Source organism: Dendropsophus ebraccatus, chromosome 12 (genome assembly GCF_027789765.1).
Source record: "Dendropsophus ebraccatus isolate aDenEbr1 chromosome 12, aDenEbr1.pat, whole genome shotgun sequence".
Taxonomy (NCBI): Eukaryota; Metazoa; Chordata; class Amphibia; order Anura; family Hylidae; genus Dendropsophus; species Dendropsophus ebraccatus.
In genome coordinates this window covers 61,407,825-61,435,276 of record NC_091465.1, presented here as the reverse complement: position 1 = coordinate 61,435,276, position 27,452 = coordinate 61,407,825, and the positions used below count along the sequence as shown (strand labels likewise).

Genomic DNA, 27,452 nt, shown 5'->3' with positions numbered 1-27,452 from the left:
GAGTGCCGAGCCGGGATCAGCGCCATTACGGCGCAGGCCCCGGCCGGGTGAAGACACGGGGATCGCTCCTCCGGGACAACGTCCCGGAGGGCGATCTCCGCCACTAGACACCAGGAAACGGCTGCATCGGGTAATCAGGTAATCAGCGATCGGACCGTGCCCGCTAATAGCCGTGGTCCTGGGCTACATGCGGCACCCGGGACCACGGCGGTTTAGATCAGGGTCGCCGCGCGGCCCCGCTCTGAACTCCCTTAACGACCGCAGGACGTAAATATACGCCCGCGATCGTTAAGGGGTTAATCCAAAGCCCAGAAAGTGGCTGAGAGGAGGGTGGAGGCACAGTGACTACATGCTGCAGTCACATAGTAAATAAGGTGGAAAAAAGACAGGAATCCATAAAGTTCAATTTATAACCCTACTATGATAATCCAGATGAAGACAGATGCCAATTGTTCCAAATTCCTTCTCGACTCCAACATGGCAGTCAGAATAAATATATTCTATATATTCTGTAGTCTCTAGTCATGGCGAGTGGTTACAATCATGATGCCTAGCCCCAGTGCAACACTGCGACTATAACTGATCACCATGACTGGAAAGTATAGTGACATCTGCATACAATAAAAAGTAATTTTATCCAATCAGGATTGCAGATGGTCGAGGAGAATAGCATTGTAACATTGTTCTCCTGACCTGACCAAGGGCTGGATTGTGAGGCCCCGAGGACCTAATGGGTTCTCATTCAGAGTAAAACTGTTTTTAACTAAGGCTCCCATTGGTAATTCATGCTGGCCATGGTTTAGGCAGCATAAATCTCATGACAGACTCTTTTTAATTATAATCTATATGCCAGAACAATGTACTCAGTTATCTTTTCCAAAAAGACAACCAGAACCAATCAATTTAATCTGAAAGGGAAATTCTTATCTCAACTAACAGGTAAACTTGTAGGGCTCATTAAGTTATGTACTATTCTAAAAACATTCATTTAGCAAACATGCCTCCTTCTCCTGATGTGCTGCTCTTTCACTCCCATTGTTGACAGCTCTAGGTTACCGACCACCACTCTGCTCTAAAAGCAGTAATTTGGCTTGACGCGAAAGAGCGGCATCTCAGGAGGAGGAAGCAAGTATACTAAATGAGTGTATTTGCAAAAGTATATAACTTGATGTTCCAGACTATAACTATATTAGTTGTGATTTGAATACCCCTTTAAAGGGGTTGTCCGGCGATAAAAAATTATTCACAGAATAACACACATTACAAAGTTATACAACTTTGTAATGTATGTTATGTCAGTGAATGACCCCCTTCCCCGTGTCCCACCACCGCCACCCGTGTACCCGGAAGTGTGGTGCGCTATACATTACCTGTCACGTGCCGACCACGGTCTCCGATCCTCAGCAGTGACGTCTTCTTCGGGAGGCCGGCGGATCTTCCCAAGTGCCGGCCGCCCTCTGCAGCGTCATCCGAAGCTCAGCCGCGATTGGCTGAGCATAACTGTGCTCAGCCAATCGCGGCTGAGCGGCTGATGACGCGGCCACGTCATCAGCTGCTCAGCCGCGATTGGCTGAGCACAGTTATGCTCAGCCAATCGCGGCTGAGCTTCGGATGACGCTGCAGAGGACGGCCGGCACTCGGGAAGATCCGCCGGCCTCCCGAAGAAGACGTCACTGCTGAGGATCGGAGACCGTGGTCGGCACGTGACAGGTAATGTATAGCGCACCACACTTCCGGGTACACGGGTGGGGGTGGTGGGACACGGGGAAGGGGGCCATTCACTGACATAACATACATTACAAAGTTGTATAACTTTGTAATGTGTGTTATTCTGTGAATAATTTTTTATCGCCGGACAACCCCTTTAAATTATCTGTTTCTCCTTTACATTGGTCCACCCCTTGCGGGCAGGGTCCTCTCTCTCCCAGTCTCCCATGTACCAGTGTGTCATTTACTTTATTCTTGCTGTTATGTTGCATTCTGTATGTTAAGCCCTTATCATACGTACAGCGCTCTGGAATCTAAGGGCACTTTAAAAATAAATAATAATAATAAGGCCGCATATGAAGGATTCACAGCAGATTTTCCATACAGAATTTTAGAACAGCATTTCCATTCTATGATGGAAAATCAGAATATATATTTTCAAAACATTTTCTAGGTTACTTGATCATAAAAAATAGTGAAGAAAAACTATTAACAAATGCAGCATTTTTAACAAGAGTTCTATGGTAATCAGCAACCAATTGGAGATCAGCTTTCATTTCTCATATTGCATAGTATTTGAGTCATTATGTTTATCCAAAAACAGAAGTGGGTCTAAAATATGGAAAAAATTGAAAATCTTTTGATTATAGTTTGTCTATGTGTTGGTTTCACTACTGACAAACTAAATGCCGACAGTCTAATATGCTTGGTGTTAATTTTAAGGAACCCTGTCACATTGGGGGAGATTTATCAAACAGGTGTAAAGTAGAATTGTCTTAGTTGTCCCTAGCAACCAATCAGATTCCACCTTTCATTCCTCACAGAGTCTTTGAAAAATGAAAGGTGGAATCTGATTGGTTGCTAGGGGCAACTAAGACAATTCTACTTTGCACCTGTTTAATAAATCTCCCCCATTGTGTTTAGTCTATGGTCAGTCTGTTTCAGAGTAACAGAAGCTGAGCAGGCTGTTATGAAATACGGACGTTATTTTTACTTAGTGTGAACATAGCCTAAGTATAACTTGTAATTTAATCACTTAAATCTTGAAGCAAATGTACCATTAAGTGCATTGCTTTGTTTTTTTTGCCCGAATGGTAGGGCCTGGGGCAGGGATGCTAGTGGCGCAGTCCCTGTTTTGAACTACTGCCCGATTCCCATGCACCGCAGCGGTCCATTCCTGAGCCCTGACCCAGCATAACGTACAGAACACTAGTTCTACAGAATTTTTCCATAAAATATACATCAAACTCATTTTGGCCTAAAAACTAGTGCCTGTAGTTGGGGCCACATTTTAAGTGTAAGGGGTTCCCTTTAAGTATACAGTCTGCAGATAAAGACTCAGAAATCATTGTTATGTTACACCTTCACAGTGGTGGTAGAGTAAGGCTATTACCTCAAATCTCAGTTTCAAGGTCTAAATTATGCGAATTAGCTAACTGGAAATGACTAATGCCATTTCCCCGGTTAGCTCAGGTCAGGAAGTTGTGGAATTCAGGAGCCAATCAGTCAAATTTAGGAGCCAATTTTTTTTTCTCAATGACCTCAATAGAAATGATTCCCGCATGTTGGTTTGTTAGTTTTCTGCTCGGTAGAGCACAGGCTCTGTGCAGTTCTCATAACATCCTTTCCTATGGAAAAACAGGGTATTCTGTGACTAATAAATAGGATGCTTACATATTTTGCACTTGACTTAACCCATTCGATTTTGGAACCTTATAGGTAAAAAGTCTCCCTTTAAATTTGGGTAAAATAGGCCTCTTATGAGGCCGATGTCTGTGATATAAAGTCAATCTTTGTTGTGTGGCAGTGTGTTTGCAGTGTAAATGTTTTGCACGGTGCTGAAATAACGAGCTAGCTTGTGGTTTGGAAATCCGTCCTGTTCCTGCCTCTCCTTCTCCGTGACAGCAGCAGAACCCCCTGACTGGGCGTCCAACGCTCATCGTCTCCCTCTTCTCATCATTTCCCAGAAGTGAAGCACTCTAGTAACCTGTTACTGCTGATTGTGAACTCCAGATAAAAAGCTCTATTTAACTACTTGCAAGAAGAGCCGGCTAACAGCAAGGATGAGTGGAAACCTTTAACCTCTTCACTAACTGCACAAAATGCGAAATGGGGGTTAACCCTTTGGCAACGACTCTGTTCCTTTTATATGTCCAGTAAAAAAACCTTCCTAGTTGATGTAATGTACGCATTTCCCAAAAGCAATGAATGAGCGCTAGTGTAGAGTGCTATTTAACGAGCCTGTTGTAGGAGAAGCATGCAATTACTGTTTTACTGCTGTCTTGTAGTGGGTAGACGTAATGAAAGTCACCTGTCTTCCCAGTACACTCCGCACAGATAATGAGGCGTTTGTAAAGGAGACACTGAACTGGGAATATTGTCAATTGAAGGTCCTAAACTTCTCCAGATACACAAGATCCAGCTTGGTCTTTTGGTGGAAATGCGTAGAGTAGTGACGTGGTCAAGCTGTAATCCAAACAGTCTGGAAATTATAATGTCAAAGGCAGGTAGTCTGCTTCAAAAAGAGGGCTATTAAAGTGGAAGTGTGGCCTAAATTATTCTAGATTTCTAAAGAAACAAACCTACACTTGTTACGGTGCTCAAGAACTTACGGATGTACATAAGGTAGTTAGGGAATGGATGAGTTAATGTGTGAAGTTTTAAAGAAATTAGGCTGGACATGAAATAATCAGCCAATAGCTACCTTTCCTGAGCCTCCCATAAATATGCAGGCGTAGCTTAGCCAAGCTGTGAATCAAAGTCAGCTGGTGGTCTACTTGCATCTTGACCAAATTAAGAATATTACGGTGGAAGTGTGGCCTAATTTGTTCTGGATTTCCATAAAAACAAACGCACACTTGTTATGGTGCTCAGGAACTACAGGATGTACATAGGTTACTTAGAAAATAAACAGGTTATACAGAATATTTGAAGAACTTAGACAGACATATGATGGGCAAACACAATATAGCTGTCAGCCAACATCTACCAATATCTATGTGTGTAGATCAGCCAAGCCTGGAGGTCTGGTGAAAGGAAACATACATTATCCAATGGCACAGAAGCTTTTTCATAGTTTGAAACATACTAACCTGCTACTCTTAGTTTAACAACAAACTCGTATCTGTATGCCATCCCATGCTTCATTTATTGAGAGGCAGCCTCTATTCCAACTCTAAGGGCCCTATTCCACAGTAACGATAATCGTCCGGATCGGCCCCATTTGGCCCGATTCGGCAGATTATCGTTTGGTGAAATAGAGAGAACGATCAGCCGATGATTGTGTCATCGGCTGATCGTTCATTTAGGGCCAGACCTAAAATCATCGTTCCCCCACCGTGCACCGCATCGCTACGGTTGAATAGCGGTGCGCGGCGGGCAACCGACGATTTGACAGGCTGCAGCATCATACATTACCTGTCAGGTCTTCTCAGCGCTGTCTTCATCCCCGGGTCCTGCGCGCTGTATCTTCAGAATGGCTGACGGAGCGCTCAGCCAATCACAGGCCGGGACCGCCGCGGGCTGTGATTGGCTGAGTTTGGCCGGTCAGCTGACCGGCCATTCTGAAGATAGAGCGTGCGGGACTCGGGGATGAAGACAGCGCGGAGAAGACCTGACAGGTAATGTATGATGCTGCAAGGGCTGCAAGGACATCGGTAACGATGCAGCCCTCGCTCAACAATCATCGGGCCGTGGAATAGGCCCAGTAAATGAGCGGCGATCTAGCTGATCACCGCTCGTTTACATCGTTGATTGGGCCCTCCTCGGCCCATGGAATAGGACCCTAAGGGTATATGCACACTATGGAATCCGTGTGGATAACTTCCAGCAGATTCCATGCACGCTCCTGCTTAAAGATCTGCCGGTCCTATAGGTTCCATTCTATGCTAAGAAAATGACAGTATTGTGCAAAGAATTGCGACTTTTATACACTGGTTTTCCACCCTGTGTGCCTTTTATACAATTTACACGCAGGCTCAGAATAATACATTCTATCATGATGTCCTATTACAATAGCTTATATGTATGTGATTCAAGTTGTAAATTTAAGAAGTTAAATTGTTCAGCTTTCAAAATAGATATTGTTCTGGTTTTGTAAATTTTGTGGCGGTTCATTATTGCTCTGGAACAAAGGCATAAAAGTAATGATATGTGATTGCTGGGTTTTGTGTGGATCTATGCAGTAAGGAGTTTGTCTTTGTACTAAATAGTTAAGGCTGGGTTTACACTACATCACAGGATCACCTTTAAACCCCCATCCATAGTTCAACAGGACTGAAACCACATTGGAACCCAATAGACCCCACTATACTGTATGTCAACAAAAGTAAAAGCAAACAGAGACTTAAGCCCCTATTACACGGAGCAACATAGAGGAGCAAACGAGCGCTGTCAGCGATTGTTTGCTCCTTGTTCCCCCCTCGCTGTCACCCTTACTACACTAGACCGCAGCGGGTAAGTGCAGGGGAGGCCGCGGGGAGGTGCGGGGGGCTGCCCGGGTGATCAATAGATCGTCCGAGCAGCACGTAGAGGACAGCGGCGCTCTGCTGCCGCCGCTCCTATTCAACGGAGCAACATCAGCAGATCGCTGCTATCACAGTTCTTTGTTGAAAAATGTCAGCAACGATCAGCCGACATCATTTATGTCAGCTGATCGTTGCCTTCTATTAGACGGGACGATTATAGGCTTACCAGATAATTGTTCCATCTAATAGGGCCTTAAGCTGCCTATAGAGAGATACATATCAACCCAATGGTTTTATTGGACCTGACCACATTATGTGAAAAGGCGGCTTTAAACGAGAACTCAGAGGTCCGTTATATTTTTAAAAACAACCAGAGAGGAGGTGGCTAAAGATAACAACATGGCACTTACCTCCCCGGCTCCAGCACTGGGGTCCAGTGGTCCCCCGACTGATTCCTGGTCAGGGACCCGGGACGTGACCAGTCAGCGGCCGTAGCGGGGTCCCACCTTCAGACAATGATTGGACAATGATTAAGCAGTTAGTTATTAACTATAAGGTTATGTCCCTCTTCCCACTTAGAACACAGGTATGCTTGGTTGAGCCGAGTACACATTTGCACAGGAAACTTTTGAGAAATATGTAATGTTTTTGGCCAGCCTTAGAGACGCAACTAATATAAACCATTACAAGAGAATTGTTATATGTACAAAAGCTGCAAAAGCAAAGAGAGAGATTCATCATCCATCTTATAGTGAGATTCTCTTTGTTGCCCATAGCGATTAATCACAGCTCTGGTTTTATTTAAATGGAAGTTTTTCAGTTTTTTATACCTTTTTAATATATAATTAAAAATCAGCTATTTTTTTTTTTTTGTTTAAATCGTTCACTGTGCAGGAACAATATTGTTATAAAAAATAAATCAGACAATTCCACACACTACAATACCAAATGTGTTTATTATTTTTTTTGCATGATTTTATTTATATAATTTGAAAAGGGGTGATTTCAACTTGTATTGGGGAAGGGCTTAATATTTTTAAAAAAATAGTCCCCGGGGACTTATATTAGCAATCATTAGATTGCTTATGCCGATTAATCCCCCCTTCTCTTTCTAGTATTGACAAGAATCATTTTAAACATTTATTCTAATAAGTTATATTTTATTTCCATTTCTGTGATAATGCTTATGCCGATTAAGGCATTACATTGATCAGTGTTATGCATGAAGAGTCTGCCTGAGGAAGTATTAGGGCGGGTTCACACTACGGAATTCTCGCGGACAATGTCCGCGGAATTCCGTCAGCTGTCCGCCCGCACGGGCACGCGCTTTTCCGCCGGCCCCATAGACACCATTCTATCGGCCGGCGTATTCCGCGATCCGCTGAAAGAAGTGACATGACACTGCTTCCAGCGTATAGCGTAATACGCTGGCCCATAGAATGGTGTCTATGGGGCCAGCGGAAAGGCGCCCAGATGTGTGGACGGACAGCTGACGGAATTCCGCGGACATTGTCCGCGAAAATTCTGTAGTGTGAACCCGCCCTTATTCTTCCATCTTTCAGGGAAAATGATCAGGACTCCCACAGTCACAGGACTGCTTTTGTCACTGACAAACCTAAAGGGAACCAATCACCTTAAAAATGCATATATAGCTTTTTAAATGTGCTGTTAGAGCACACAGCACACTTTCAATACATGTTTTTATATACTCCCTGCCTCCCCTGTGTAATCCATAAAGTAACTTTATAAAACTAGCGCCCGGTATGCAAATTACCTCAGGTAGTCACCTGGGCGGTGTTCGGCTAGATGGTAGTCACGCTCAGTCCGGGTCCCCTGGGCGTCCCTTGGCAGTAATCACGCCCCTCTGGGTGTGATTCAAATCACCCAGTAGCTGCAACGTCACTCAGGAGCGCGCCGTGCACAATGTCGGCGCGCCTACGTTCTTATGCCACCGCGCATGCGCAGTACACCCACTTCCATTCTGGCTGTACTGCGCCTGTGCAGAATAGGCTCGAACTCCGGCTCACACTGAGTTCGAAGCTATTCTGCACAGGCGCAGTACAGCCTGAATGGAAGCGGGTGTACTGCGCATTTGCGGCAGCGTAAGAACGTAGGCACGCTGACGTCGTGCACGGCGCGCTCCCGAGTGATGTCAGAGCTACTGGGTGATTTGAATCACGCCCAGAGGGGCGTGATTACCGCCGAGGACCGCCCAGGGGACCCGGACTGACCGTCTACCATCTAGCCGAACACCGCCCAGGTGACTACCTGAGGTAATTTGCATACCGGCGCCAGTTTTATAAAGTTACTTTATAGATTACACGGGGGAGGCAGGGAGTATATAGAAACATGTATGGAAAGTGTGCTGTGTGCTCTAACAGCACATTTAAAAAGCTATATATATGCGTTTTTGAGGTGATTGGTTCCCTTTAAATGCTGAGATTGCTATACATCGCAGCATTAGGCCATGTTCACATGGCGTAAGAGATCGGCTGTTCTGTGACTGCAGTACCCGCCAGATGATCTTTATGGCCTTAGAGTTCTGATGTGGGCAGAACTCCCCACAGCACAGTATGAAGCAAGCATCCGGAGCCGCTCGCTTCATAGTGTGCACTGACATGGTTTCCTACGGCCGATATTCAATGAATAGTAGCCGCAGAAAACTGACATGTCAGTTGTTTGCAGCGCCGCAAGGGCTCCCGGCCGGAGTGTATACAATGTGTATACGCTCCGGCCGGGATCCCACAAACACCCAACCAACGTTTTTTTTTGTATTTACTACGGCTGTTGTTTCAATCAGCAACAACGGCTGTATAAATAAGAAAAAATATGTTGTGTGAACATAGCCTCAAGGGGTAAATGGCAGGCAGCAGTGTGATCATCATTATGCCCGGCTTCTGCCACATTAATGTCGGTGGTGCTGCTTACTCTGAGGCTCGGTTCACACGTTGTAACAGTGCGGCTGTATTTGCGGCTGTAATTGTGCGGCGGTATTTTTGGTGGTTCGTGTGTATGCTTGGAAGTATAGGATATGCGGCTGCACAGTGCACACTATGTCTGAATCTACGGCCCGATCGTAAACGGACCCGTAAAAAATTAACAAGACCATTGTTTGCGGCTGAACATGCGGCCGAGGATTGACAGGCGGTCCGTACGGAGTACTTCAAAAATAGCCGGCAATGATGCCGAATGCCGATGCCTCTAATAGTTAATATATTAAATTACTAAAACACATTTTCTTTGTAATCAAGACACTTTCGTTGGTCAATAATTTAATTCTAACGAATCCATCATTGTGCAATTAAATATACTGTCAAAAAATAAATATATATATATAAATATACATTTATTTATATATATATTTATTTTAACAGTATATTTAATTGCAAAATGATGGAATCGTTTACATTTAATTATTGAACAATAAAAGGGACTTTATTAGACAGAAAATGTGTTTTATTAATTCAATATATTAACCATGAGAGACATCGGCTATAGTGCAGAGGATCGCAAACCCCGGTAATAGCGATTCATGTAAACTGTGTTCCCTGCTTTCCCAGATGCATCCAGAGGTGTTTGCATCACTTTCTTAACATTTTATTTGTTATTTTTAGTTGAACCAGATTTCCAAGTAAATGACCGTATGTTTTGAGCCGCATGTCTATTTTTTCCCACGGTCGGAGTTTCACCTGCACATTTACAGCCGCATAAAAAATACAGCCGCACAGTTACAGCGTGTGAACCCAGCCTCAGAGCAGCATCGCACACATACTAAAACCCCTCTATGGTACTTATACTCCACATGTATTTACTTTCTTATAGGCATTGGAAGTAGGAAAGTATATAGTCGTATGGCTGACATGAAGGGGTTCAAATATATAGTGCAACAACCACTCATATACAACCAGAATGTGACTTTTCCTCTGTAGCTACCTGATGTGTCAACTTTAGGCCATGTTCAGACGTGGTAAGACACCGGCCGTTCCATGACCCGGCCAGGTCACAGAACGGCTGGTGTCAGAAAAGATCATCCCGGTCGGTACTGCAGTACCAGCCGGATGATCTTTACCGTCGCTCAATTCTGATGCGCAGATCCGCATCAGAATTTCCCACTGCTCACAATGAAGCGTGCGTCACTGCTCAGTTTCTCGCGTCCCCACTGCAGTTTCTCGCGGCCCCACTATGTGTATACACTCCAGCCTGGATTCCATTGAAGGCAGCACTACGTCAGCTACATAGTAATCACGGCTGTTGCTGCAAATCGGCAACAATGGCTGTGATTATTGCATAGCTTACGTAGAGTGAACATAGCCTTATACTGTAACCATGTTAAAGAGGGGCTATCCCCCAATCCATCTATAAGAGAGGGGGATAACTAGCTGATCTTTGAGGTCTAACTCTTGGGTTTACACATAGTATTTTTTTAGTATTTTTAGCCAAAACCAGGAGTAGCTCATAAATATAGAAAATCTTTCCATTTTCCATTATAGTTTGTTGGTTTCACTCCTGGTTTAAAAATATTGACAAAATACTGAATACTATAGGGGACATTTATAATCCCCAAAAGGTGTATTTTTTGGCGGAAAATGGGCAGATGTGAATAAATTTATTTGCAAATGGCAGTAAGGGAAGGTAAGGGAATGATAAACTCTGAGCTGGCGTAGGTTGCGCAGGGGATTTATGAAGAAGCAGCGCACCTCTGCATAAATCAGCGTACTGTCGGCGCTGCAGGGAAATTTTTAAGCCCGGTGCAGAAAACGCCAGACTTAATAAATGTCCCCCTATGTGTGAACTCAGCAAAAGAAAAATGTTGGAAGTCTGATATGTATGGGGACCCTTGATGTCCTGGATAAAAGATGTCGAAAAAGATTAAAATCAGGCATTTGGATTTTAATTTCCCGATCCTTTTGTTCTTTGAAAAATAATCCACTGCCAGAGAAGTCTGGTAGCAGTATTCTTTTTTTTTTCTCCACTGAAAACTCATGTTTGTTCGAGCCAAGTATGAATGTAAAGCCGAGTTGTCTGCCAACATGTAATAAGTATGGCCAGCCTTGTTGTTTTGAATGGCTGACCTATTTGAATAGAGAACAGAGGGGGAAGATGGTGGATACAATTGTTTGTGTTGTTTTTTACAGGGATACTGCCATAGCAGGAATTATTATATGGGCACCTCTATGTGATTATCATTATGATTATTTGTGGTCTATGTGGTTGGCACAGTTTTAGGGGTACACCTGTGTACTGGGCCCACTGTCATTATAGACTACTGTAAGTGCTACAGTTTGGAACAATATAGAAGCATCATTGTCATTCCCTAGTCTTCATAGTTGGGTAACACAGAGCTATAATAAGATGTAAGAAAGTGGAAATCTCCTCTGAAAAATGTGCTTAGACATATGTGGTGATGCTCTAGTGGTAGTGCTACCGGTAGAGGTGACGCCACTTCTATGGTGGTTGGTAGTGTAGTATAGCCTAGCTGGTGATGGTACTGTCATGACGCCAGTGCTTGTTCAGCACATAGATTTGGTGTTATACCTGCTTTTAATTGTGGTTGGCTATACTGTTCCCCAATGGTCGGTGACCTGCCGGGTTGTGATGGGTCCCTTGGGCTCTTGTCACAGTGGTCCGGAGTGGGGAGATGACCCACCCAGACTCTCGATACCACCACCCACAGAAAGAGGAAAGTAACCCATGAAGTGTAGCCGGTATGTGTAGGCGCTAGTGCAATGATCACTGAATCCCAGTAGAATAAATAGAATGGCTTTACTGTCTCTTGCAATACAGGATATGCTGGTACTAGATAACTTTTTAGGTACATACTTGTGTTCACTGGATCTGTGCTGGGAGATCAGCTGCGAGTCAGGTGTCACCTGCGCTGCGAGATAGAGTACGTAGGCCTTCGTACGGTAGCTTTGCTTTATCTAGGTCAGTTGCTCTGTACTAGGACACTGCCCTGCACTTTTCAGAGAGGTTCACGGCGTGGGCTTGGGTGATATCTGACTTGTCCTCCTTTTGGGGTCTAACACTGCATAGTTTCTGTAGTTATAGCATTAGAAAGGAAAGTCTCTGGGTTCTCTATACACTTGTGTCTTTACTAACACTAGATCACACACTGAACTAGACTGAACTGACTTCCTGTCCACCCTGGACTAACTAACTACTTCCCCAGGGGCTGTGTGTATGTGTGGAGAACAGGGATAGGTAGAGAAAGAGAGAGTATCTCCTATTGGTCAGCACAGACCAATAGAAGACAGAAATAACAGAAACCCTTTAGCAGCTACAACTGTGCAACGCATAACATAGTTTAAAAGGAACAACGACACCTAGTGGTGAAATCATACACTACTACCTTTATCACCATTGCAGGGATACTTTTGCGACAGCTGCCTAGGGCAATTAATTAGGGATACCACACATATGCTTTTATAGTTCCATGATTGAGACTCTTGAATGGAAGGCAGTTATTATTGGTTGTATAATTCCACGAGAGCATAGAAGATCACACAGCCTGGCTCCCCATCGGGTGGATACCAGGCACATATCTTTAGCCAGACACTCTATGGTGCTCAGTCTCTTGGAGAACACATGATCAGGAATAGCATAACAAATAGCATTGCAGATGGCATTTACCAATGTGAATCCACAATCCGGCTTTATTCAGGCAATATGAAGTAGCAGGGAGGGGAGTAAGGTAATCGCAGTTTCATGGCAAGCAATATCTATGGGGGTTGCAGAGGTAGCAGTACCTAAGTCTTGTGGCCAAAGGCTATGTTCACAGTAAAATAAAAACAAAGAATGAGAGTAAAGTAAGTATAAAACACATACATGCTATTAATCTAAGAATATGCTACACTGAAGTGTTTGGAAAAGTGTTATTCCTGCACAGATAGTAAAATGTTTTACCAAAGAACTCTAAAAAGAAACCATCCCTTCTGGGATGGTTAGGGTAAACAGTGTCCCTGGCTGTCTGTCTCTGCACTTTGTAATGCTGGGAGAGTTAATTTCTAGGTCAAATTGCTGTTGACCTCACAGTGAATAACTGTCCTGGCATTACAGAGTACAGAGACAGCCGGCCAAGGACATTAATAACATGAGCCATCTCAGCATGGAGGGGAAATGAGGGGGGTACGAAGTAAACATACATCTTACACACAGTGTCTTCAGTGTCTTCAGCAGAAAGCAGCAGGCTCAAAACTGGTAGAAGGAGACTGAAAAAAATAACATGGCAACATTGTTAGTCTCCAGGAGGGGGGATGATTCAACATGTATTTTACCTGACCGGAATAACCCTTTAAGTATAGTAACATTTGCGTTCTTGTATAGTATTAAAAAAAATCAACAGTAAAGAGCACCAAATCATGGCATGCTTTGAATAGTAAGATCTGATAATCCCACTAGCATATAATCCACGGCTATTTGTGGTACCAGTACATGAAGTATTTTTGTATTTGGGGACACAGGAGCATTTATGGTGGGCAGTAAATAAATAAGACATTGAGCTACATACAAAACACACAAGATTAGGGTAATAATTATGCTAAACCCCACAACTGTATACAAAACTGTCAGCAGCCCTGTAATAATATGTGTTTATGAAGGTTTCAAATCTTAAAACGACTCTGAAAAGCAAACCCCCTCCTGGTAGTCAGATTGTAGCTGTGTATTTGAATGGGTTATATAAACCAAAAAGGCAAAAAAAAAATTGGTCAGTGACACATAAGTTATCACATTTAAAGGGCATTTAATTAAAGTTTTATTAACTATAATAAAGTCTTCTCTACAAGAGTAATAATAATGTGTTCTGTTGTTACTTTAAAAACAGCTGACAACCCTATTACAAGTACTGTGAAGTACCTAAAAGTACTATGGTCTATATATGCAGTATGGGGCTGGGTTTACACTACGTATATTTCAGTCAGCATTGTGGTCCTCATATTGCAACCAAAACCAGGAGTGGATTAAAAACACAGAAAGGATCTGTTCACACAATGTTGAAATTGAGTGGATGGCCGCCATATAATGGCAAACATTTGCTGTTATTTTAAAACAACGGCTGTTATATTGAAATAATGGCAGTTATTTACTGTTATATGGCGGCCATCTACTCAATTTCAACATTGTGTGAACAGATCCTTTCACACAAGGCTATGTTCACAATATGTAAAAGTACAGCCGTTGTGGAACAACGGCCGTACTTTTCACGTTGTGGAACACTGCCTCTGCTTCTATGGGATCCCGGGTGGAGTGTATACACATCGTATACGTTACGGCTACAATAAATTGCGGCCGTAGGAAACCCTGTCAGTTCACACAATGAAGCGAACGGCTCCGGCCGCTTGCTTCATTGTGTGCTGTGGGAGGTTCTGATACGGCCGCGCGTTGATGCACCCGCATCAGAACCCTGCGGCCAAAAGATCATCTGGCCGATACTGCAGTACCGGCCGGAATGATCCGTGCAGTGACCGGCCGACTGGTCTAGATAGATAGACAGATGATTGATAGATAGATAGATAGATAGATAGATAGATAGATAGATAGATAGATAGATAGAGAGAGAGATAGATGGATAGAGCACAGATTTATCAGCCTAAGGCTAAGTTCCCACTATGTTTGTTTTTTAGAAAAGAACGGATGCTGATTGCAATGAAATCAGCGTGTTCCCACTTCTGTTTTTTAAAACAGACATTAAAATATTGAACATGGCTATTACTTCCGGACGCTGTTCGTCGAAAGTAATAGGCATGTTCTAACAATAGCTGTTTACACAATGTAAAGTACGGCTGGCAGCTGTACTTTACATTGTAGTCAATGGTCAATTGAATTGTGGGCACACCCAACGGTGTCCACAAGTCAATTGAAAAAAGATAATGTTCCTGCAGCTGATACAGCGGTATGGGCTGCAGTAACATGCCAAATGTCAACTGCGTCCGGCAGTATAACACCATCCGTTGCTATGCAACAGACAGTGTTATACTAAGTGTAAACATAGCCATCAACTACAATTGTAGTCTAAACAAAAAGCTATTAAAATCTGTCAGTGTCTGATGATAAAATTCCCTATAAAAGTTGGGAGAGGCCAATTCAGAAGCATAACAAGAGGATGTGTAGTGGCGGAGTGTACTAGTTCCGGAGCCCTTTTATAGGTCTAGCTTCATGGCTCCAGGTAAGCTCTGATCAAAGTCTAGGCTAAGGGCAATCTGACAGTGGGTATTAAACATTACACACCCACGGAAGACTTTAGACTCTAATTCTATGTTCTCTGTAGGATTCCTGGCACAAGTCTGCACAGGACTAGGTGTCTATACATTGAGCGGTGGAGCAGCTTCTCACATTATGGATTACTACATATACTAATTATGGGATTGCAAGTACAATTGTGCAAAGTAACAAAACTCTAGTAAAAAAAATCTAGTGTCTAGATTCCAAAGTAGAAAATCCAGTATATAAATAGATATGAGCATTTTAGTAAAACATTTGGTGGCTAATGTAAAAAGCCGACTGTGGTCTGGCGACTTTATTGAGATGGCTAGTTAGAGGGTTTGTATTTGCTATTAATGCCAAAGTTAAAAGGGTTTCTTGTTTAGGAACCCCATCTTTGATACTGTAATAAAGAATTCTGAATAAATAGACAGGGCCACCATTTAGGAACCTCATAACTTCATGGCAAGTGACTTTAAACAGTATCCCTTGTGTTGTAGAGGACCCAGGGACTCTTTTCTTTACTTGGGCATCACTTGGATTTTAATGTGTAATGCATTTTTTCTCCTATGGTGGCACTACAGAAAAACTGAACACCTATGGGTTATGTAACAGATTACAGATGTATACAGGGAGCTCCAGCATTAGAACACCATGGGGAGATTTATCAAAAATGGTGTAAAGTTGCCCCTAGCAACCAGTCAGATTCTACCTTTCATTTTCCAATGAGTCTGTGAGGAATGAAAAGTGGAATCTGATTGGTTGCTAGGGACAACTGAGCCAGTTTCACTTTACACCATGTTATATAAATCTCCACTCATGTGCTTATCAGCTTATTCTAAGGAGACTTTTCAGAAGAATAAGAGGGGGATAATCCCCAGCTTGCAAATCTTTTAAACGCCTGTTAAAATTTAAAGATCAGATGGATATGAATAATCTCTATAATGTGTATTCCTCTGTAAGGCTATGTTCACACAACGTAAATTTTCAATTAATCACGGCCGTTGTTGCATATTGCAACTCCGGCCATGATTAATTGAAAATTTACATTGCACTGAAGTCAATGGAATCTCGGCCGGAGTGTATACAAGCCGCAGTGTCAGTTTTGTGCGGCTGCTATTCATTGAATAGCGGTCGCACAACACTGACAGTTTACACAATGTAGAGGGTGGCTCTGCCTGCACTTTACATTGTCTGCTATGGGTTATTGGGATGCGGGCACACACGTATGCATCCGCCTCCCAATTCTAAAGAAATTAAGTTAATCCGGCCGGTACCTGGGATAAACTTCACTGACACCGGCTGTACTGTGACACGGCCGGTTCACAGAAAGGCCGGTATCATACTTTGTGTGAACCTGGCCCTAAAGTCGTTGTTTATACACCTGAACGCTTTTTCAGACCCACCATGAATTAGCTGCAGTTGGTTATGGCCATACAGAGTCTCTTTTTCTCTCTCATATTACTAAGTGAAACCATTCATTTCAGTCCCCATGCAATACCTTATTTAACCCGTAGTGGCAGTGCAGGGAAACTTAACACTTTCTGGTTGTCACTGGGGGTTGTAGCAGCAACACCTTAGAAAATTCTTATTTTCAGAGACCCCTCTAATAAAAGGACTTTTCTAAAGCAGACAACCTCTTTGATAACTCAGACCACAGAGGATATTAGTAGTCAACTGTTCTTAGTAACTACTGTACAGATAAGGGTCATGTTTGTAGATTATAAATTGTTTTGAGCAATCCATCCTGGATTTATGTATTTAAAAATCTGGCAGTAACCATTACCAAGCCATAGGCACGATATGTCATCACATTAACTGGGGAATCCCGTTTAATTATGAGCTCTGGTCAGACAGTAGGAAATATATATAGAAATTATTTGGAAGGTACAGTCATTTCCTTTCAAGCAGCGATCCCAGGCTGAAGTGCTGGTAACATGCTGCTCTGGGGTTTCAGCGTTGGCCGGCACTCATTAAAGTGTTAGCAGCTATTAATCACCCAGAATATACAGTCACACTGTGAAGTTTACAGTCAGTATTAGAAGACATGAATAATGCACGACGGCAATCGCTTAGAACACAATGAGATGATAAACATGAATCAATGGAAAGGCTTTTTTCTATGTCACCAATATCATTAATATCTGGCATTTCTGCTCTTCCTGCTGTAAAAATGGCTGGGCGGCTCAGGTATTTAAAAATGTAGATGATTGTTACATGCTAATTGAAGAGCACTTCCCAGTAAGATGGTAACAAATCAGAATAAAGATAAGTAATGTTACTTTCTGGGAATAAGCATCTCTAACTCTGCTTTTATGACACAATACATCATATCATGTCTAACTTAAGGCCGAAATTAGTTGTCTCTTATTCAATTACAGAATTCCTGCAATACCAGATTGACTTATTCATTCCTTTTGTAAGTGCTTCACATCTAATAGTTATTGCTAGGGGATAGTCATGCATATATCTGGAGAACAGCAGCATGTAGATGATGGATGGAAGTAAGTCGTCAATTTTTGGGTACATTTGTGCTGCATCCCAAATCAGATTGTCTGTAATGAGTTTCAACCATTTCCATATTCCTGGAAATGCAGAATAGTGGTTTCTTTGTTCTCTTGTCTTCCTGGACCACTGGGGAGAACCCATTTGTTAAAGATTCTCACAGTATGGAAACCATTTACCAGAATAAGAAAAACTACTTAAAGTCATAAGGCGTGCTATTTGGGAAGGAACACGAGTCCATGGGAAGAATGTATTTATGTAAAGCATTTTGTGGGAAGCACAATGCATCTGTGGGCAGCACAATATCTCTACGGGCACATTGGCTAGCAATGGTGGCTTGAGGCACTGAGGTCATGAGTTTAAAGTCTGAGAAAGGCCAGTGTATTTCTCAGTGATAATGCTTTATTCCACCACTCGTAGGGGGCCACAGTGGTTAGCACTAATGCTTTATAACAGTTGCAGAGTTTGCATCTGGTAGACTTCGACATTGAGACGGGTTTTGTCCAGTTCTTCATTGCTTCAAAAATATACTGGTAGCTTAGCTTAGCTTAGAAAATGTCCCTAAGAGCTCTGAAATTAGGAAATCATATTAAAAGGGTGGGAAGTTAGTGATTTTTTTTATTTTAAGAGAAAACTTATTTATAAAAAAAATACAAAATCAGGGACAAAGGGAATCAGGCTCTTGGTGGGATGACATGGCCATCATCCCAAAGGCCAGATGTCATTCTGCTTTTGTGGCAGCCTAGAGGAAGCATTGCAGGGAATAGAGACGCAGTAGGGTCACAACCTGTCACAGGTTGGTACAAGGGCTTTGACATGCTTCTCTTTTGATCCATGGGCAGTCACAGTGATGGGAGGGGGGGTGCACAATAGTTGTAGATGGTGTATACCCCCGGGTAGTTGTGGGAATGGTGGGATGCCCTTCATGGTGAGAGGGTAAACAGATGGCGGCCCATAATCACTTGTAGAGTTAACAGATAAAGTGATAGCTGGAGTCAGGGCTGGGATGAGGTTGCATATGTGGAGTATGTTAAACACTTAATGGCCCCCTATAGCCCCTTTGAGGTAAATGCACCAGTCCTTGGAGTCTTTAATGAGGAGTACACATTGGTTGGATCCAAACAATTTGTGCAGAATGAACATGATCATTGTGGGAAAGGTCCTTGGAAAATCCTGAAATGTGGCAGCCACAAGGTTTCTAATGCCAAGTCATAGCAAAGACAAAGACATGACAGTGACTGCAGCCTGAATAGTTTTTTAATTACAGACCAATATACAATAGCTTTTATCATCTTCACACATAACATCTTTGTGGAGGTCATCAAATAACATACATAATAATAGGACCAAAAAAAGGTCAATCCATTGTCTGCCCACACTCCACCATAGTCCTCTAGTTCTCCGAGAAATATCCTAAGAGGAACGTGAATATAGAAAAGCCACTTGGTATTTATATCTGTAAATGAATATGAATTTCCAAACGTTTTTTTAAATAACAAGAAGAAATATGAAACAGTGAATCACTGACCTGAAATATTTCTGGTACAACATGTACAAATGAGTCACCACAATAGACGCATAACAGTATCAAATACTAGAAAGCGTGAATGAACTCCAACCAATAAAGGGGAGAGACAGCTCCGAACCGTGATAAGCAGTAGACAATGAACATTCCTCTGCTACTATTCACAAATAAAGACCTGGATGGATGTCAGCAATGGCCTTGCTCCAGCCTACATATTTTTTTTAATTGTTTTAACTGTGAACAAAAAAAAAAACATTATTTTAAAAGTAGAGTGTAGTTATACTTCAAATCTCATAAATGGAAAAGCATCATATAATAGGTTTAATTTCACTGTATGGAATCCCAAGCTGTAGGGACCATGCAGGTAAGAATAAGTGTCAGCTGTTTTTTCGTAGAACAAAAATTCTTATCTATGGACTTTGGCAATATTGCAACTTCACTCATGAGTAAGAGTGGTACTGTCACCAACCTTCTACAACTTACACTTTAAGGGGGTTGTCCAGATACACAAATATATATGGCTGGGAGTGATGTAAAAAAAATAAAAAAGCTATACTCACCTACCCTGAACCCCCACAACTGTCCTACCAAAACTCCCAGACCCCACTCATCACCTTTACTGCCTGGTTCCTGGTGACATGTTATTTCTGCAAAAAGTGCCTGCTTAGCCAATCAATGGGGCAGTTCTTTTGGGGAGGAACCAGGAAGTAGCAGTAACCAGATAACTTTCTTTGTTTCATTTTGACTATAATACAACCAGTTATCTTCTAAAAGTACTCATCTGATGCCTGACATTAAGGGTTCCCAACCTTTTCTTACTTTCACATATGACAGAGCTATACTTGGTATTAAATATGACTCAAATATGAATTACATGGCTTTTACAACAACCATTTATTTTTGAGCCTTGTCCCACCATGACCTCCCTTGCGTCACTTGGGCACATTAATATTTAGAGTTGCCTATAACTAGAGAGCCATGTGCTGGGGGCCTAAGATCTACACCTGACCTCTAACCACTGATCAGGAGCAACATTTAATAATCTACATATATTACACTTTCATTCACTGTGATAAGTCCTTACAGTACTATAAATGTCTTAGATGCCATTCAAGCTTTAAGATATCACAAAAATACTTTGGAATTAATACAGTAAACTTTTTATGTCTAAGAAATTGCTCTTTTTAGTACATTAGACTTAGACTTTTGTTGTTTTTTTGTCTTACAGATGATTTGGGAAGGTGGACACAGGTGAGCACTAGAAGTGGTGCAAATAACAAAGCACAACCAGCCTGGGTCTTCCCACTCACAAGGTGCAGCAGTCCATGTTCATTAGCCTGACGATGGTCACACTTCGCTGGAATTGCTTCCATCGCTGCTTCAGTCCATCATCCATCCTTGCAGCTATGAGCTCTCAGGCTGCCCAATTGTCTTACCATTACAAATCTTTCTGTGGAGACTATGAAAGGGTGGAGACTGCACTTGAGAGGTTGGAGGCCAGCGGCTACTACTGGAGCACACTCTCTGGTACTGAGGCCAAAAAGTTGTTATCCGATCAACCCGTTGGATCTTTTCTTATTCGTGACTCTTCGGACCATCACCATTTGTTTACCCTCAGCCTCCGCACATCCGCTGGCATTACCAACCTACGCATTAAACTAGAGGGAACTTCTTTCTACCTGGAGACAGTAGCAGGAGCAGAAAGCCCCCCGACGTTTCCCTGTGTGGTGAAGCTGGTTGAACATTATATGCGCTTGACGGCAGCCGGAGAGTCTGACTCTAATCTGTGCTACATTGAAGGGAAGGAGCATCCTGTCCCTCTTATGCTTACACAACCACTAAATTGTAAAGTGGTGTCTCTACAGTATTTATGTAAAAGGACAGTGGTGGCCAACATGCCTGCAGAAGCGTCTGGTTCCGATGGGAACTTGGAGGAACTTCCTGTGTCTAAGATGCTTCGTAACGCCTTTAAAAACTAGACATGTTTAGTTAAGCTGGAAAACATTTCAGGAGAGACTATTAAAGTAACCTCATGGCAGTCTCTTAAATAAAATGCCTAGAGGACCTTTGTTTCCATCTTTTCATGTATAAAGTCGTACTGAAAAGTAGAAGGAAAACAAACTTGCTAAAAAACCACAGAAAATATCTTTTGAAGAAAAAAAAAAAAGATCCTGTTGCAGAGAACAGTAGATTATTTCTTTATATATAGATATATGGCTTTTACCTAGAAGAAACACTTGGCTGATATTCAACTGCCATGTATTTTATGTTTTCACATTTATTTCCTTACTGTATTAATTTATCAGCATCTCGCAGACACAGTGAGATAAGGAGCATGACGTCTGTAATGGAACAGTATGTGACATTTAACAAAGTAACAAGTTAAAAGGCATCAGAGAAACTATACCCTTGATACTTTCAGATATTAAAGGTAATGATTCACTTGAAAACTCTGGTCCCGTGCATTTTTGTTATTCACTGCGCAATATGTATGTAATGAGTATAAAATTATCCAGTTAGGTCTGGTTAGTTTAAAGCAAATGTACCATGAATAGACCAGCTCTGGTGCAGGGATGCAGGTGGCTGGGTCATTTTTTTGAACTGTGGCCTTATTCCCACACACGGTGCAGGTCTATTACCGGGCATCGGCCCGGCATGAAGCACTGGAGGCAGGCCCGCCGGCCCCTTATGTGATGATGTCCCCTCTGTGACACAGTTCCATTGATTCTAATGGAGCCACATCACAGAAGGGAGGAGGTTTCATCACACTGGGGGCCGGCAGGCCCACCTCCAGTGTTTCAGGCTGGGTGGTGCTCAGGAATAGACCAGTGCCGTGTGCGGGAACCAGGCTGTGGTTAGAAAAAAAAACACACGGTATCGGCATCCCCGCATATTCATGTAAAAAACTTAAAGTGATGCATTGAAAACTCAATAAAAATGTTGTAGAGATGTGCCAGGAGTTATGATCTGTTGGCATCTGGGCATTCAGAAACTGACCGATTGTTAGAATACGCAGGAAGAAGCATGAGGCTGAGCACTTTTCTCCCTGCTTTCCGCGTGTGTGACACCAAACGGGCTATAGACTCACATAGAGCATACCCCTATATTATGTGTATAGTTAAACCCGGCCAGGATATTGCCCTATTGCATGTTACATTCACACACGGAACACCCCCTTGGATTTCTGTTTTGTATCTTCACTCTCCATGTCCCTGATTTTGTTTCAGTTGTGGGGGTAGTTTTTAGTTGTGGGGGTAGTCTTCAGTTGTGGTGGTGGTTTTCCCATAAATACACGCTGGAGCTCTGTCAATGAGTGACATAAAACACTGTGCAAATGTTTTAAGCATGTAGAAAACAATGTTGTAAAGTGAGAATGTTTTCAAAAATAGAAGTGTTAAAGGGGTTTTCCAGGCAAAGCAGATTGATGTCTTATCCAGATTGATGGCTTATTCAGAGGACAACCAACACCCCCGCCCATCAGCTATTCAGCAACCTGTGGGGGCCATATCATCACTTCCAGGACTCCTCGTCCACCTTTACCCTGAAGATAGTTCTTAATGGCATTGGCTGGATGTTTGGGGTCATTGTCCTGCTGCAGAATAAACATTAAGAGCCAATCCGACCCTCACAGCAGGCATCTTACTTTACAGAATTTATCTATACCTGCCTAAAATCTCTGCACAGTTCTGTGCTACTTACTAGTATATAAATCTGGTAAATAGTTCATAGTATAAACTTGGGCGTCAATTTGTGTCGTTTTCAGACACGTTCTGACATCTCCATGAAAAACATTACATGTGAACATGACTCCTACAAGGTCACTCCCTTCTTACAGTAGGCCCCTTTACTTTCAACATCCCATGGATGGTGTAACTAAGTTATAAACAATGTGGCCCTTTCCGTGTTTCATAAAACTCTTGTTATATAAGGGGAAGATAAAACATAAGCAATTGCAAGGCTCCATAGCAAAGTCATGAATGCCCCTGCCTCCAATGTAAACCGAAAGACAGTGATGTAAACAGCAACACAGTGTAATTACGTCTTCTGCTATACATCCCTGCCATCTATCCCTTAATGGTGCCTCAACCTCAGGGATCAATAACAGTGACATAGAGCAGATCTTCTGCTAACAGATAAACCCATATAGTATTGCTTAGAAGCCACTGTTATGTATTGTATAAAGAATGACTGCATATAAGTGAGTGCCAGTGGGACCGATAGCAGCTTCTCCCAGGACATTACCCAGGACTTTATAGGACGGCAGATAATTCTAGATGTTCTTTTTGGGAGCTTTTTTTGTTTGTGCTTTGAAGAATGGATATACAAAGAGGCTCTAACGCCACCTTTTTAATCGAGCTTTAAAGTCAACATCTTACTGGAACTAGAAGTCTTAAAACATGACTAGGGACGTATGAGATCACTACAGAAGGAAAGATTATCCATCTGTAGCTGACAGCTGTTTTGGGGATATTACAGGATGCTGGCTGGCTAGTGAGAGGCCTATCCTTGTGGGACCAAAGAGTTAAAGGAGTAGTTAAAAAAAATCTTATCAACTGGTGCCAGACTTGAGATTAAAAAAATCTCAAGTTTTCCAGTACTTATCAGTTGCTGTATGTCCTGCAGTAAGTGGTGTATACTTTCCAGTCTGACACAGTGCTCTCTGCTGCCACCTTGTGTCTGGAACTGTCCAGAACAGTAGCAAGTCCCCATAAAAAAAACTACTGCTCTCCAGACTGGAAAGAATACCACTTCCTGCAGGACATACAGCAGCTGATAAGTACTGGAAGACTTGAAACGTTTTATTAGAAGTAAATTACACATCTGGCACCAGTTGAATTGAAATAAAAACATTTTTGGTAATTTACCCCTTAAAGGACAAGTGCCATGAAAAACTTTTTCCCAGTAATTGAAGCACATTACAAAGTTATATAACTCTGTAATGTGCTTCAATCTGCCTCCCTTCCCTGTCTTTTCCCCTCTCCACCCCCCACCAGGAAGTGTCCTAACTCACACAGACCTAATGACTGTCGTCACCATCACCAGGCAGCTCCTTCTTGTGAGGATGAGTCATCAGTAGGAGGGCTGCTCTAGGTCCTGTTACACCAGCCTCCCCCTCCTTGTTAGGTGACTCAGCTTGCTCAGCTCCGATTGTCACTTGCTTATCTTCTCTAGTGACATGACTAGTTCACTCACTGAGTCCACGGCAGCTGGAGAGCGGGTATGAGGTGGGGGGGGGCTGCCTATGTGCCGGAGTCAGTCGGAGGGTAGATAAGCAAGTGACATGTGACAAGTGATGGCTTGCAGTTGTTCAGCCAATGGGAGCTGAGAAAGGCACCTGACAAGGCAGGGGAGGGGGGAGGCTAATGTAACAGGAGAAGGAGCTGAGAGAAGAGTTTGGTGATGGTGATGACAGTCATTAGGTCTGTGTGAGTTAGGACACTTCCTGGTGGGGGGTGGAGGGGGGGAAAAGACAGGGAAGGGAGGCAGATAAGTGATTGAAGCATATTACAGAGTTATATAACTTTGTAATGTGCTTCAATTACTGGGAAAAAGTTTTTCATGGCACTTGTCCTTTAAGTCTTTTGGAGAGCACATTCATGCTGTACTGGGAATTCTGGGAAGAACAGATGCGCAGAGCATCTCACACACACCACCTTTTCAAGGTGGCTTTACCTTAAATGGGTACTGTCAAAGTAAATCTGTGTACCCCTGACCACCTACTGAGCTGGAAGCGCCACTTGAAAGATATCAATAAAAACATTCAGGTTATAGCTTTGTTGTCTGTGTCTCTGTTTTTATTTCCTTAAAAAAAGTTTTTATTTGGACCATGAATAATGTGAAGAAGGCGGGGCCTATTGTTCTCTAGCACCACCACTTCTCATAGTGCTCCGAATGCTTTTGTTGATATCTCTCCAGTGGTGCTCGGTAGAGGTTCAAGTGACAGAAGAGACATATCAAAAGTTTGGATTTGTCAGGGTTTGAGTGTTCAGACGCTATTAAAAAAATTTCAGATATCTCTCTAACATGTCAAAGCTTTTTCTTATTGATGGGTACTCTTTTGAATCAATTTCTTACTTCAACTTGGAATCTTAAAGCATTAGTGTGAACTTTTGACATGTTGTCAGAGATACAACCAGGTAAAGCGCATGGCAGCACCCTCCAGTTCCCAGCTGTTTTTCAAATTTGAATTCACACGGACGGATCCGCAGCAGATTTCTTGCTGCAAATTCGCAGCGAGATCCGCTGCGAGTTCCTGACCTGTAAAGCCCATGGGCAGACATACTTGCAGCAGGATGGACATCCCGCTGCGAGTATGTCGGGAGACCACCCCGTTAACCCCCAGCCGGCCGGAGCTCATACATTAACTGCTCCAGGATCCGGCTTGTAAAGTCTATGGGCAGACATACTCGTACTGGGATGGACATCCCCCGCTAGTATGTCGGGAGACCACCCGTTAACCCCTGGCCGGAGGTCATACATTACCTGCTCCGGGATCCGGCTTGTAAAGTCTATGGGCAGACATACTCGTACTGGGATGGACATCCCCCGCTAGTATGTCGGGAGACCACCCGTTAACCCCTGGCCGGAGGTCATACATTACCTGCGCCACGATCTGGCTTGCTTCGGGGTTTCCCGGGTGCACACTGATTGGCTGAGCGGAACCCCCGAAGCAAGCCAGATCGCGGCGCAGGTAATGTATGACCTCCGGCCAGGGGTTAACGGGTGGTCTCCCGACATACTAGCGGGGGATGTCCATCCCAGTACGAGTATGTCTGCCCATAGACTTTACAGGGCAGGGATCCGCAGCGGACCTCGATGCGAATTTGCAGCGAGAAATCCGCTGCGAATCCATCCGTGTGAATTTTGCCTTACTCTTTCTATTATAGTCTATGGCATGAGTTGGATCTCTCAGACAAGCAGGGAGAGGGGTATGCTGTGACATGCTTAACCTGGCTATAGCCCAGGATTGCAGCAGGTCTAAGGAGTGAGACCTGATGCAATCTATAACTTTTGACATGTCTTGCTAGATATCAGCTAGGGATAAGCTTATCGGCGTGGAACCTATACTTCTGAAGAAGAGACTAATGTATTGTATTCTGTATTTTTTACAAACTTAGTGACATTGGAAATTTAATTTAAGAAAAAAGTGTGGTTGTTGTCCTCAATCTACTATCACCAACACACAGACAGTGGCAGAACTCGAAACTCCATGGTATCAATGCAAAATCTGCAAAGGGCTTATAAACACTGATTCCAGCTTGGTTTCCCAATGAGCGTTCAGCCAATACTATAAGGCTAGGCAGCGAGGCTGCGGTTACATATGGTGTGCTGTGTTTCAGTGAATATTCTGTGTGAATTAAAAAACTCTGCCTATTGACAAGGTGAGTGGTAATGCATCTGCCAACTTATGTCACCATTTCCAGGAAGAATAGCAGAGGATTAGCACTAAGCAGAATTACTCCAGATATGCTATTATATGATGAATTTTATTTATTTATAGACAATGCTTTATAAGCCAGGCTAACCAGTTTTTTTTTATTATGGGTTCATAACAAGTTTAATACCCCTTTACATTTTCAGGCTATGTTCACACACTGTATAACAATGGCCATTCTTTAGCAAGGGCCGTTGTTATACTGGCCGGTGTTTGTATGTTTCTGCCGGCATCAGAGCTCTGACAGACGCAGTAACATTTATGTACAAACAGCCCGTTCGGGGGGTGTCTGCAAATCAATTAAAGGGGTACTCCTGCAAAATCTTTTAATTTCAAATCAACTGGTTTCAGAAAGTTATATAGACTTGTAATTTACTTCTATTTAAAAATCTCAAGTCTTCCAGTACTTATCTGTTGATGTATGTCCTGCAGGAAGTGGTGTATTCTTTCCAGTCTGACACAGTGCTCTCTGCTGCCACCTTTGTCCATGTCAGGAACTGTCCAGAGCAGCAGCAAGATCCCATAGAAAACCTTTCCTGCTCTGGACAGTTCCTGTCTTGGACAGAGAAGTCAGCAGAGAGCACTGTGTCAGACTGAAAACAAAACATTTCCTGCA

General features: G+C 42.9%; 1 protein-coding gene across 2 annotated transcripts in view; it reads left to right on the top strand.

Moving 5' to 3' along the window:
* Positions 1 to 21,851, top strand: part of LOC138769208 (suppressor of cytokine signaling 3-like) — a 106,670-nt gene extending 84,819 nt beyond the window's left edge. For both annotated transcript variants that reach the window (XM_069947508.1, XM_069947507.1), the window contains one exon: positions 20,630 to 21,851. In XM_069947508.1, the coding sequence (XP_069803609.1) occupies positions 20,727 to 21,380 (654 nt within the window). In that variant the 5' untranslated portion in view covers positions 20,630 to 20,726 and the 3' untranslated portion in view covers positions 21,381 to 21,851. The remainder of the gene's footprint in view (positions 1 to 20,629) is intronic.
* Positions 21,852 to 27,452: the final 5,601 nt, after the last annotated feature.